The sequence below is a fragment of the Myotis nattereri genome (assembly GCF_964212035.1).
Source record: "Myotis nattereri genome assembly, chromosome: 2".
Taxonomy (NCBI): Eukaryota; Metazoa; Chordata; class Mammalia; order Chiroptera; family Vespertilionidae; genus Myotis; species Myotis nattereri.
This window is the reverse complement of record NC_138076.1, coordinates 116,464,345-116,478,930: the sequence shown is the minus strand read 5'-3', so window position 1 is coordinate 116,478,930 and position 14,586 is coordinate 116,464,345. Positions and strand designations below refer to the sequence as shown.

At 38.8% G+C, this 14,586-nt stretch overlaps 1 protein-coding gene across 1 annotated transcript in view; it reads left to right on the top strand.

The window, feature by feature from the left end:
• Positions 1-13,466, top strand: part of LOC308513509 (protein POLR1D) — a 58,592-nt gene extending 45,126 nt beyond the window's left edge. The window contains exon 3 of the mRNA XM_081083620.1: positions 12,336-13,466. Within this exon, the coding sequence (XP_080939746.1) occupies positions 12,336-12,603 (268 nt within the window). The 3' untranslated portion in view covers positions 12,604-13,466. The remainder of the gene's footprint in view (positions 1-12,335) is intronic.
• The last annotated feature ends 1,120 nt before the right edge of the window (positions 13,467-14,586 follow it).

The following is a 14,586-nucleotide window of genomic DNA, read 5'->3' as shown; positions in this document are numbered from 1 at the left end:
TCTGTACTGAAATGTTCCTAGCAGATTTATTCATAATAGTTCAAAACTGGAAATAACCCAAATATCCATTTGATTAATGGATAAACAAATGGTGGTTATACCCATACATTGAGTACTAGTCAGTAGTAAAAAGGAAAAGAACTACTGATGCTCACTGCATAGATGTAATCTCAAAAGGACTGTGTTAAGTGAAAGAACCCAGACACAAAATATCACACAGATTCCATTCATGTGACATTTAGAAAAGCTAGAACAGATCATTGTTCCCCAGGAAGTAGGGGTAAAAGGGAGGGATTTACTACAGAACTTTTACAAATGATAGAAGTGTTCTATATCTTGGTAATTGCAAGACTTCATACATTTGTCAAAACTTGTAACCCTATTAAAAGGATAAATTTTATTCTGTATAAATTATACCTCTGAACCTGGTTAAAAAGAAAATAATGTCATCATCTTACCATCCCTAAAGATAGTCTAAATCTAGGTAAAGGTCATCAGTGGCTGTTAAATTTATCAGGTAAAATATTGATAGGGAACTTCCTGATGACTGCGTCAGGCTCACAGCACCTGAACTCATTGATCAATCTTTGCACCACGGTAGGAAGAGCATAGCACCACTTAAAACATCCTTGTCAAAAAATTGAACTCAAGTAAGGTTAAGTCTCCAGTTACAACTACTAGTTTGCAGGAAATACAGAGGGCAGAGAAACATGTTAAATGACACTGTTGGGATAAAATCACACACAAAAATGTGGGGAATTCTACGGAACAAACAACCTAGTTTCTTTAACAACTGGATTGCAAGGAGAAAAGGAGGAAGAGGAGTATCCTATGAATTAATAGATTTGAGACACATCAAGTAAAATGTGTAGCCTGTTAGAATCCTTATCCAAACTAACAAGTGGGGGTATTTGATGATATTAAGGAATTAATGTCGATTTTTTTATATGTGAAAATGGTATTGCTGTTATTTTATTTTTTTAAAGCTATTATTTTTTAGAAAATCACCCTGATGTATTTTATAGATGAAGAGATATAATAAAAGGAAATAATCCAGTGTGAGTCTATCTGTATCTAACACAGATTCAATAAAATACCTACCTCCTGGAAGGACAATTGTAAAACGTCAGTAAGATTATATGTCTGAAAACCCTCAGCATGGTTTCTGACATGGAACAATCAGTTAATGTTAGTTAAATCTGCTCATCTTTCTAGTTGTCTGTCCTTTACTGAGATAAACTGCCTCTGCTAATGGGAATCACATTAGTACAAACTTTATTAGGGGCAGGCTGCTTTGATTTTTGGTTTAAAGCAGGACCTTCATCATTGGTCCAATCTAAAGAATTAGCATACAGTAAAATCATAAATTCAGATGACTTGACAAGTGAAGAAGAAAATATCAGTCAGAGTTCTTGCTACATGAGGAGTGTTCAAGATCATTTTTTCTAGGCAGCTGGAAGTCATTCATTCTGACCACCCTAGTGCCACGTATTGGCTCAGTAGAACTTTCTGGTAGTACAATAACTAGTTTATCAGTGTCAGCTCTGTGCCCCCTTTGGAGAGTTACCACATGTACAAGCCATCTTGAGATTTATGAAAGTGTTGATGTACTCTTTGGGTAACATTTCAGTTAGGTTGGAGTTCCCAAAGTTATGAAGGACCCAGGTTCCTTTCAGTTTTCAAATCTCCCAGCTATAGAGTGTCATTCTTTTCCACATGATCTAATATAGTAGCAACTATTAAAATCCACATTTTAGTTAGCAGAAAGGAAGAAGAAAAGAAAGAAAGCAAACCTCTCCTTTTAAGGACACTTCCCAGAAGTTGTGTATACCATTTCTACATTATACTCCATTGGCCAGAATTTAGTTCCATGTCTACCTAGCTTCAAGGCAAGAAATTTAGGGGTTTTTTTTGGGGGGGGGGGTTCCCAGGCAGTCATGTGCCAGATAAATATCTGGGGTGCTTTACTACTGAAGAACAAAAGAATGGATACTGGGGAGAAAGGGGGACAACTAGCAGTCTCTTCCCATAAAGGAGAGAGAAGCATGTTGGAAAGGAAGTAAAAGATGGCAGGAAAAGTAAGATATTCCAAAATTATAAGTCCTGGGAAAACAGGATATGAAACTTACATTTTACCATTAGTCTACATTGTTAGTTTTCTCAATTGTCTTATAACAATGGTCCTCAAACTTTTTGGTTTTAGGAAACTTTATAGTCTTAAAATTTATTGAGGACCCCAAAGAATTTTTTTATATGGGTTATATCTACCTATATTTGCTGTGTTGAGCAATTCTTACAGTATTTATTAATTCATTTTAAAATAGTAATAAACCCATCACATATTAAGGTAAAGAATATTTTTATAAATATAACAAAATATGTATATTGAGTAGAGTGGTATTGTTTAATGTTTTTGCAAACCTCTTTAATGTCTGGCTTATAAAAGATACATGGAATTTCATATCTGCTTCTGCAGTCAATCTGTTGTAATAGGTTATTTTGGTTGAAGTAGATGAAGAAAATCTGACCTCACACAAATATGTCTTTGGAAAAAGAAGTATTTCAATGGCCTTTTCAGAAACTGTGATATTCTTTAATACTACATCAAACCTTTGCAAGTAACCTCAACAAGTGGTAGTTCCCTTCTTTCTCAAAAAAAAATTTTTTTTTTTTACTAATTAATCTTAGGGACAGGGAAGAAGGGAGAGAGGGAAGGAGGGAGATTTGTTGTTTCACTTACATATACATTCATTGGTTGATTCTTGTATGTGTCCTGACCAGGGATTGAACTCGCAACTTTGGCATATCAAAACAACACTCTAACTGAGATACCCAGCCAGGGCAAGGGGTAGTTTCTTAACATTCTTTTTAATAATGTGAGCTTTTCATTTCTATTACAATAAAACCCCTTGATCTATCTTGCACTTTGACTGGATCTTCTTCTCATGCATGATTTTGTAATATCATAAATTGGTCAACTAGAAAATACTGGTTCACTGTGCTATGAAGATCTTTCAAATGTTGACACATTTCATTATGTAATATTTTTTAAAAACACATTGGTAAATATCACCACTAATCTCACCAGAAAAGTCCTTTAAGTTTTAGGAACCAATCAAGTTCAAAGTTTTCCAGAACTCTAATTATCTTTCACTTGGAAACACCAATTTTATAATTGGCAATGAACACTGAGTTCTTAGTCCAAAACCCTAAGGATGTGGGCTATAAAAGGTCTGGCCCAAGCACAACCATGACTTGCTTCTGCTCTCTGGTGCTGGGCCAAGAACAGCTTCCCTTCGTGCTCATCCTGAGAGAACACCTGGTGTTCGTTCTCTCTCTCTCTCTCTCTCTCTCTCTCTCTCTCTCTCTCTCTCTCTGTAAATAGAAACATTCAAGCACTAATCCATTGGTTCCCAAACTTATCTGCACAGTTCAAATCATCTGGGAAACTTTTTTTAAAAAAAAATATATTTTATTGATTTTTTACAGAGAGGAAGGGAGAGGGACAGAGAGTCAGAAACATCGATGAGAGAGAAACATCGATTAGCTGCCTCCTGCACACCCCCTACTGGGGATGTGCCTGCAACCAAGGTACATGCCCTTGACTGGAATCGAACCCAGGACCCTTCAATCCCCAGGCCGATGCTCTATCCATTGAGCCAAACCGATCAGGGCTCATCTGGGAAACTTTCAAAAATACATGTCTGTGTCCCACTGTCAGAGACTATTAGTTTGGGATATGGCCTTAGTTTTGGAGTTTTAAAAAGTCACCCAGGCTCAGTGGATAGAGCTTAGGCCTGCGGACTAAAGAGTCCCAGGTTCGATTCCGATCGAGGGCACATGTCGGAGTTGTGGACTCAAGCCCCACTAGGGGGCGTACAGGAAGCACCCGATCAATGATTCTCATCATTGATGTTTCTATCTCTCTCTCCCTTTATCTTCTCTGAAATCAATTATAATTGGTCAGGGACAGAGACAGTGTTATCCTAAAGTGCACACAAATATGAAAACCACTACACTGATCCCTATTTATTAAAAGGAATGATACCAACCTGCTCTGCAGAGTTCAGAGGGTCCCCATACGTCTCCCTGGCAGACAGCCTGACTGCACTTGGGTAGCCAGGTGTCCAGCCATAGGTGTCCCTAGCCCCCCATCCCTGTCAAGTAGACTTCCTTGGGCAGATCTCTAAGGAGCAGACAATTTTATTTACTAGAAAGTCTGTTTTTCTAAGCATCTAGAAGACTTTTATATTTGCTTTAAAATAGAACAGGAATAAGTGGCATTACTTTTTCCTCTTGGATATTCCATAAAGTGATCTTAGTGAGGTAGTTGAGTCATTGCCAGAAAGAAATTGCTGAACTAAAAAATTCAACTACGATGCCATTTTTATTTTATTAAAAAAAAGACCATTTTACGCTCTATACTTTCTGAATGTATTTCAGAAAAGAATCTCTTTAGAAGTGTCCTTTAGAAGAGACCTTGGAAAAGCTAAAATATTGCCATATGACTTGCACAGATTTCAGAAATATGCCCAGCTTCATTGTCTACAATGCTGTTTTTATTCTGTTCATATTCACTTTAGCTTGTCTATACCCAGTATAATTTTTTAGTCTAATGCCTGTGGAATTTCAGCCTTGATATGTGGCAAGGCTTATTTTTTGATACAAAAAATTCCAAAGATCTAATCTGACAGAAAATGATTCTACAGTTTTCTTGACCCAGTTGTTTTAAGGCAGGGGTAGGGAACCTTTTTTCTGCCAAGGACCATTTGGATATTTATAACATTTGTGGGCCATACAAAATTATCAACTTAAAAATTATAGTATATATCTAGAAACAAAGAAGCAAAGTTCTAGTCCCATGAGAACTTCACTTTGTATAAAGGGACAAGTGGCAGTATTTCAGAGCCACATGTTCCCCACCCCTGTTTTAAGAGGAATGACATTTTGGGCTTTTCTGTTTTGGCATGGGGTCAATCTGGTGATAAGGGGAACCATCACTTACATTGTTCTTCTATTTTATATATACATACACACACATACACACATACATATACACACACATACATATATATATATATACACACACACACATATATATATGCACACAACACACACATACATATACATATATTTAAATTGATTTCAGAGAGGAAGGGAGAGAGAGAGAGAAGCATCAATGGTGAGAATCATTGATTGGCTGCCTCCTGCATGTCCCCCCACTGGGGATCAAGCCTGCAACCTGGGCATGTGCCTCAACCAGGAATCGAACCATGACCTCCTGGTTCATAGGTTGACTCTCAACCACTGAGCCTCAATGGCCAAGCTGTTCTTCTATTTTATGTTATCAGCTTTTGGTTATTGGAAAGCACATGATTTCTCTGGTCTTTATTTAGGCATGTGTTTTTTTACTCATTTGAATATTCACAGAGTACCAGTAGGTATGTTAAGAGGTCAGGCACTGGTAGTAGTAAAGAAGGGACTCTCCTGGTGGAAAGGGACAAGTGAGCAGGTGAGCTCAGTGCAGCAGCTAGAAAGAGAAAGGGCTCCAGTTTCAGAGTGACACCTGGATGAGGCTCTTGGCAGTATTTCAGGGCCACAGAGATCCAAAGCTTTTTACTTCATAGTTTAAGAACATGGGGCCCAAAGACATGCCTAGGCCTTGGCTAGCCAACTGCTGATGGGACTAGAACTTCACTTCTTTGTCTCTAGCTATATACTTCCTCTCTTCTGGGGATCATTGTCTGTTAACATCAAAACATCACCAATGCTTCATGCCCCTGCTTCCCACTTTCCTTTCGTATCCAATTCTGAAAGTGCAACAGAGAGCCCAGAACGTGTTTCGATTGGATCAGATAGCTGTGTAAATGCTTTGTGCTACAGAGGGTGCAGGCGGCCAAGGAGATAGCCTGTTGTCTATCCCAGTACACCACTGTGTATAAGTCGGCTTCTGAACTTCATCTTCCCATAGCTTCTTCCTCTTGGAAGTCCTCTAAAAAACATAAATACTGAGACAAAGTCTAGTATTTATCTTTACTTCCGGACCTTGCCTAATGCCTTACATATGAAAGATTCTCAGATTTATAAAAATAAATAGTATAGCCATGTACATCTATGTTACTTTTAGGTGTAGTGTTACAGGCAGAGTGCAGTGAAAAACCTACATGGGCCTCAGGACTGTTGTATGCAGGGTAATTAAGGATTAACATTTTAGTAATGGGGAGCGTAATACTATGAAAGAATTTCTCATGTGGCCACATGCTGAGGCATTTGATTGCCAAATTACAAACCACCCTGGGTGGTATGATAGTTGTGGCAGCATTAAACAACAAAGTGAGTTGTGATCAACCACAGCCTCGGGATTTGAAATATTGCCCTTGTTTCATAGCATGTTGGAAGCATAGTTGCACTTGTTTCTACTGGTGTTACTTTAAACTTATATCCATGAGTGTGCACAGTTATGTACAGAATGGAAGATAAAATGCTATCTGCTGGTGTGCCGATGAGTTTGGCTGTAGAATAAAGGAATGCATTGGGATGCATCACCTGGAACCTTGCTTCCATGATCCCAAGGCCTCTATTTACCTAACCAGAAAAATAAGAACCATAATTTCCCACTCCCTGTTGTACTTCCTAAATAGCAAAGTCAATTCAAGTATGTGGGGAGTTCTCTGCCTTTGTCCTTGTTGACACTGTGTTCAGATCTGCCTCTTGGTGCCTGTCCTAGACAAAGAAGCCTCGGCTGCACACGGACTGATAGGCTTCTCACCTACCAGTTTATTTCTGAACTGGTCTGGTAATTACCCATCTGATTAGACTGTAGCATGCCTTCCTTCTACCCCATTTGGGATAGTGCTGAGAGGAGGGCTCTAGAGTCAGACCCCTGGTTCCAATTCCAGCTCTATGCCCTACAGTTGGAGAAATGAAATGAGGTGACATTGGGAATATCATAGCACAGGTGATTGCTTCATAAATGTTAGCATCACCATTGTTATTATTCTTTTTTTTAATATATTTTTATTGATTTCAGAGAGAAAGAGAGAGGGAGAGAGAGATAGAAACATCAATGATGAGAGAGAATCATTGACTGGCTTCCACCTGCACGTACCCTACTGGGAATTGAGCCCGCAACCCGGGCATGTGCCCTAACCAGGAATCCAACCATGACCTCCTGGTTCATAGGTCGACGCTCAACCACTGAGCCATGCTGGCTGGGCACCATTATTATTACTATTATTATTATTATTATTATTATTATTATTGGCTAGTGATCCTGTGTCACTATTGGATGGGTCATATTCATGAAACTATTTTAGAAACCCAAAGTGGCAGGTTTAAGTCTGTAGAATGCTACTACCTCCATCCTTCATCAGGAGAGAAACAAAAGTCTTAAAATCTGGGGGGGGGGGGGGGCGGGGGGGGGCGGGAATCAATTTGTCTTCCCCTTTTTGCTTTCTAGGTTTATTATATAGTTTACTGTTTTTCCTAAGTCAAGTATGATAACTGCAGGAAGAAAGTGGCTTATTTTTGCAAATTATGTTCTACAGTATGCCTACTCAAAAAAAAAAAAAAAAAAAAAGAAAAGAAAAGCTTATTGTCCTACCTAACCTTGATCAATCTTAGCCTCTCTATGGCAGGTTCTCTGGAAATCTACCTCCCCTGTGGGCGCAGAACCCTTCAGCACAGCTTCTGGGGTGACGCTTCAAAAGTAACGGGAATGGCTTCCCTTTTAAAGTTTAGCATAGACAGAATGCTGGGTCTTGAGTCCAAGGGCGCTGTCAGGAGCACTTTCTATATTTAGAGTTTTATATCAATTTATGTTGTCAGTATCTGAAGTCTGGCTCTTCCCACATGAGCTAGTATAACTTCCTAAAACCAAAAATAAAAATAACTATTCAGGGTGAGAAAGTAGACATTGTGTGGGTCAGAGGTGCAGACAGGAAAGTGGCCGCCCTATCCTGTGGGCCTCCTTCAGTCCCCACTCAAGCACACCTTCAGCATCGCCAGTGACAGACACAGCAGACACATCAAGCAGCCTTACTGCAGGGCTCAGGGTTTTACCTCAATGCTGGTTTGAAAAAGGCTGTAAAGCAATTGAGCTCGGTACTCATTAATGTTACTCATCTAATGCTAGCTTGTCATGTCATCTCAAATACAGAAAAACATGGCTCTAACAAAGAGCTGAGAAACAGGAAGGCAGAAAGATCAGTGAAATGAAGTAATATCCTGACATGATGCATGAGAACAGAGTAATTTTCTGAAGGGTGAACATGAGCAGAGAATCTTAAATCTGGAAGGGACTATGTAGACTACCTACTTACTTCAACCTTTAGTTTTATATCTGAGGATCATCTATGAACAGAGTTTAAAAAACATTAGGAAATGCAAGTTATAAGCTCAGAGGTAACACCCAGTTTCCATTGACCCTGATATCCATGGAGAATTGAGATAGCCTGGAAATACTGAAACTTTTTCATTTTAGCTATTTTTATGAAAATTTCTATTAAATGTCCCATTAACTTTTTCTTGATGGTGTTTTTTTTGTTGTTTTTTTTTTGTTTTTTTTTTTTATGTTTCTTATTGAGAAACATAAGATGTTCTACTCAGTTCTTGATTGGCTTATTCCAGATAATTTGAAACTGAGATGTTCGTTTGAGTTACCATCGTGGAAAAATTCCCTGGTATATTAATTTATTTGAGTGCTATATACTTTTTCATGAATAGAGAGTGATATAATAATAATGTAGGTCTTTAATTCCTGGTTTAAAACTCTTGGATCCACATTACCTTCTAAATTTAGATATGAATTTCACACTTTAGAAAGGTACAGGAGCACATATGGTGTGCACTAAAGGTACCCCTAGTGATACTTGCTCAACACATCATTTCTTCAGCAAAACATATGAGTGCCTACCCTAAATGGACCAAAGATTGGACATAAATACCCAGTGTGAGCTTAGGTCATTTTGCTGCCAAATAGTATCATAAAAACAACTTGATTTTCAGAGGTTTTTAAATTTTGGAATTGGGAAAAAGAAATTATAGACCCAGAGGTAATGTGTATTGAAGATTTACCGTATGCCAGGCACTGTGCTAATAATCGCTTTATGCATTATCTCATTAAAACCTAACAATAGCCTTACAAGGTAAATATTTCTGACTCCCATTTACAAACGGGGGAAGCTGATTTACAGAGAAATTAAGTAACTTGCCCATGCTCAGAGAGCTAATTAAGTCGTAGAGGTAGGATATGCACCAAAGCTAACATTAACTGAGTGCTAGTTATTAATGAGGTATTATTCTAAGCAATTGACATGTTCTCATTTGATCTGCATACATCCCTTTAAGATAGTCACTGTTAATACCCTCATTTAACTGATAAGAGGCAACAGGGAGATTATATAATGTGTCTCACATTTAGTCTAATAGATAGTATGATTCCAGGACATGTGTGCTCAGCTAGTATACTGTGTTGTGTGAGTTCATAGCAATAAAAAGCTGGCTGTAAAAATTCAGCAAAATTAATTACCACATTAAGGCCAATGTGATTTCCTCAAACATCAGCATTGATGTTACTCTCCTTATATTTTAACATACTTAGTGAAGATTTTATAATTATACAGAATCATTTACCACATGTAACTTCACATTTGCTTGCAACTACCCCCTCAACATTGACCTGCCTTATTTGTTAATAGAAATTGAATGAGCACTGGCCATCATTTCTAAAATGTGTCCTGGCATGTTTGGGAGAAATCACTTTTGAAACCTCCCCACTCCTACTCTCAAGAAAATCAGTTTTCTCTAAGTCACCCTTGATTTTTCATCTTGAATCAAATGCCAGGCATAATCAACATTAAGAATGCCACCTTTGATGTTACAAAGAGACGTAAATGCCAGTTGTCTTATGGATATTCTGGAAAACTACCTTATTCTCTGAGTAGCTCTTTTCTCTTATTCTCAGTTGCTCTGTTGAGACAGGGAACATGTCCTCTGACAGCTGTTGCTCTCCTTGAACTTGACCGTTCCCCAGCAGAACAAGAGCTCTGTTCATCTCGGCTAAGCAAGAGGTGTTAAAGATGATCTCACATGGGAGATAGCAAAATATAGTAGAACTCACCAGGAGTTACAAAGGCTTTGTTTTAAGACCCTGGATTATTGTCCCATTTGGCAATAATCATTTTTCCTCATGTTTAATCCAGGGACAAGCTGACTAGATATACCAACACTGAGATGGCCCACTCCAATGAAAATACCCTGAATTCTTCTGTAGCTGGATAGTTTTCACCACTGTTCCTAGCCTTCAATATCCAAGGGATGTATGTGGGCCACGAGGGGCAGTAGCATTTTATATTACACATTAAAGGATAGTGTTTCCTGCAGTCTAGCAGTGTTGTGCTGCTTTGTGACACCAGTGTGCCATACTCTTTTGAATCTTCGCTGAGTTGGCACTCTCAGTGGTTCAGGTTTCTTCACCAAAGTAGTACCTTGACTCTGGTACCCTATGGAGCCACTGAAGTAAGAGCTTGGCCTGCCTGTCGTCACACACTCTCCTATTGTACAGAGCACTCAGTGCGGAGGTACCTCCAGGAGGTATAAATGGCTTTGCCTTGTTACTACTGAGGCCGAATGATGCTGGTGTGCTTTTTCTGGAAGCTCAGTGAAGCCTGACAGAGCTACAGAGAGATAATCGTTTTGTCCCCCCAGTACTTGCAGACCTGTTTTTCTTTGCTCTTCGTTATCACCTTTCCTCTTTGCTCCTCATCTCATTTACTGTGGCTTCTAAACTCCAGTGCTAAAAAACACCTCCCCCCAAATTCCAGTGCCATGGCTACCTCTAAATGTCTCCGCTGCTTCTACACTCCGTTGTCCTTTTCTCTTTACATTCTCTTCTGGCTCATTCTGTGCTAGTTCAGTCCCCTGCCACTTTTTCTGGCCTGAGCATGAACCGCGCCTAGCACATTGGGTGTATACACCATCCCTGATTCTTCTCAGATGTTTTCTCTGTCCATATAAGCTTAAGAGCTGCATATTTTCAGCAGGAGACATTTTTTTTTTCTCCTTTTACTTCCAGATTCAATGCCATTCTGGCTGCTTGAGGTGGTCTGACCTCCCTATAGATTACACTAGACTGATGACTGCTTATAATTCATTTACACAGTCATAGGCTACAAAATCACTACAGTGGGGTGCTGGTGGAGTGATTTGGAAGTACTGTGTGAGATTTTCTTTGAAGTTTGATATAGAGATGAAGATTATAGAATCCTGCATTCATTTGAATACCAGTCAGCCCAATATTGGTGATCAGTATCCACCTATAATTAGCTCATCATATGGCAAACCGCTCAAGGCCAAGTGAAATGCAGGTTTTCATTTGTATGGGGTTTTCTTTTCCAAAATGATAGATTTGCTACACCTGAAAAATAAATACTGTGGTATATAAGCGTGACTCAGCATGTTAATTAGCAGTTAATTAGTTACATTCTCCCTCCTGGATAACCTTGAATCATGAAGCTACTCAGACATACACTGCACAGAAATGCAGCCAGAGGGTGGATGTGTGCACAGTGCTCCCCAACAGAGTAAAGGCTGCAGTCTTAAAATAGAAAGTGACAGAGGTTTTTAAAAGGTAAAAGTGATTATTGTATTTTTATGGACTTTTTGTAGATTTTTCAAAATATATTTTTATTGATTTCAGAGAGGAAGGGAGAGAGAGATACAAACATCAGTAATGAGAGAATCATTGATTGGCTGCCTCCTGCATGGCCCCTACTGGGGATCAAGCTCCCAACCTAGGCATGTGCCCTTGACCAAAATCAAACCCAGGACCTTTCAGTCCTATGGATTTTTTTTTTTTGACAATTTTTATTTCTAGAGTAGATAGGTCATTTTGCTCCAATATTCATGATTTAGCAGGGTATACTTTTTTCCCCTTGATAAGGGACTCATTTTTACTTGGTAATTAAAAGCAAGCCACAATGTATTTCACTCAAAATGCAGATTGTAGTCAAATCAGTCGTTTATTATTTAAGGAGAAAATATTAAATGATTCAGTTAATTTGCATTGCAGTCAATACCTGTACATACACATAAAAGTAGAAGAGTTAGTCCGAGTGAGGACAAAAGGTTAAAAGTGTTCAGATGAGGTCCAGGCCTCAGGAATTCCAAGCATCTTGCTTTCCCCTCTTGTACTCAGAGTTTACACTAGGTGGCACGCAAGGAAAGCTGAACGGGTTCAGAAACTTGGCTCTGTTGATAGGAACTCTTTGGCAGTAGCCATGCTTATGCAGTCAGCTATTTGATTTGTGATTGTTTTCTTTTCCCCTAACCCCCAGGATGAAGTGTCCTCTTGCTGGTACCAATAAAAGATTTCTCATTAACACAATTAAGAACACACTTCCCTCCCAGAAAGAGCAAGATCATGAACAAAAAGAGGGCGATGAGGAACCTGCGAAGAGCCAAAACCAGAAAGAAGAAAGCCGAAAGAAGCACAGAGCCCACCCTTACAAGCACAGCTTCCAAGCTCGAGGCACAGCCAGTCATTCTCCACCGAGGAAGCGGAGCAGCCAGGACAAATATGAAAAGCGGTCACGCAAGCGATGAGGCAGGGAGGGAGAACTAGCAAGACTGTCCCCAGTCACAGTGCTGTTACATGTGGGAGACTGGGATGTGCAGAGGTTATTGAGGACATGCCCTGAGCTGACAGAGCAAACACCTAAAAGCATTTTTAAGTAGGTCCTTTGTCCTTGTGACAAGCAAAAATGACCTAGAAACTCTTTAAGGAAATTAGTACAAAGGAACTTGCTCTGAATATGTCTTGCCAGTGTAAGCTACTTCCGCAATGTAGTATACATATGTATTGTTTCTATTCTATTTCATTTAGAAATTGATTCCAAAGTAAATGTAGAACATAAAGATTTGCAGAGATTGTTAAAACTAGTTTCTGGGGGGTTTTTGGGGGGGTTTTTTTGGATGTGCTGCAATTGTAGTCATTTCTCAAATTTTCTCAAAAAATGAAATACTTGTAAATCCTGTGTGTTACCTTTTGGAGTGACAAATCTAAAACTTAGAAATCATTTTTAGGAAAAGTTATAGCTTTCCAAGGGCTAGAAATTTACCAAGAAACTCTTCGATAACTCTGCATTTGTTTTCCTTTAAGTGAACAATGTAGGAAACTCTCAAATGGCTTTGAATTTAGTGCTCCATCAATGGGCAGTGGTTAAAGATTGGCTCTGTTGTCCCTTGTGCACTCTCACACTCATTCCTGAGATAAAACAGTTTTTCTATAGTTAGTTTCTTTTGAATATATAAGTTTTAAGGGTGCTTTAAAAAGAAATCTCTCAAAAGTTAAAATGGACATAATTATTTTAATGCTATGTCTTATTTAGCTAAAGACCTATAATAACCACTCTTAATATAGATGTTTCAGAAATCTTAATTTTAAATAAAAATGTGTTTACAATGCCCTTTTTGTTGTTGTTTTTCAATATCAGTGTCACTGTTTTAACATACAATTAAAAACTTTCAAACCTGTATTCTTCCTTTTATACTCAGCAAAATGTCACCAAACACCCTTTTCCCTAGTCTACAAACGGAAGAAGAATCTGTCTCTTTGCCCCTCCCCAGTTTTCCAAAGCGGCTGAGCTTATGCCTGGCTGCTCCCAGATAATCACTCTGCCGCAGCCCTGCTCTCTGCTTCCTGGCAGCCAATAAAAGCCCTTTCTAAAAGCTAGAAAGGAGCACATCCGAAAAGTTCACTTTGGGCTGTTTATAGAGAAACCAGAATAGACTGTATTGCTCCCCCCCACCACACTGCTCTGCCACAACCTCAGTCTGCTCTGAGCTAAAGGCCCAAGAGAGACAAACCCAGAGCGCTCTCACTCCATCCACCCAAGACCCCGGTCTCATCCTGCCACTCTCAAACACACAAAAGGAGTATGTGTATACTTGGTTCATAAGACTTCATCCAAATTTAGTTATGCATTAGCCTATATTATTTGTGTTATGTTTGAAATGTTTCATATTTAAATATTTATCAAAAATAGCTAGAGTTGTGAGGGTTTTTAAAATTCTTGTTATAATTAAATAAAGTTGAATTAAATAATTTGTCTATGCACTCTGTATAGAGCAAACTGGCAAGTTCATTGTTCTTTAAGGGGATGATTTTAATGAGCATATTCTTTACTCAAAAGTAAAGGAAGCTCTTTATCCTAATCATATTACCTTTCTTATATAATTGTGCTAAAGGAGGAGTGTTCTACAAAGTCATTTTCCCTTTAAAAAAACTCTGTTCCTCGTCTGTCTCTAAAACCAGCAAGGGTAGCCATAGTTTCCCATATATAAATGTTAACAGCAAATTATCTGTTCCTATTCCATATCTATTCAGTAAATGTTAGGGAAGAATTGGGCCTGATATACACACCAGCTGCCTCCTACTTCTGTGGTTAACATACTGGCCCGGCAGAGAGCTTTTGTTCAGTGTTAGTATCCATTCCACAGTATATATTTAGAGATCGCACAGCTCAGGATAGAAGTTAGAGAAATTAAACCTTAGTCCTGCTTCTGCCATCAGCTACCTGCGGAGCC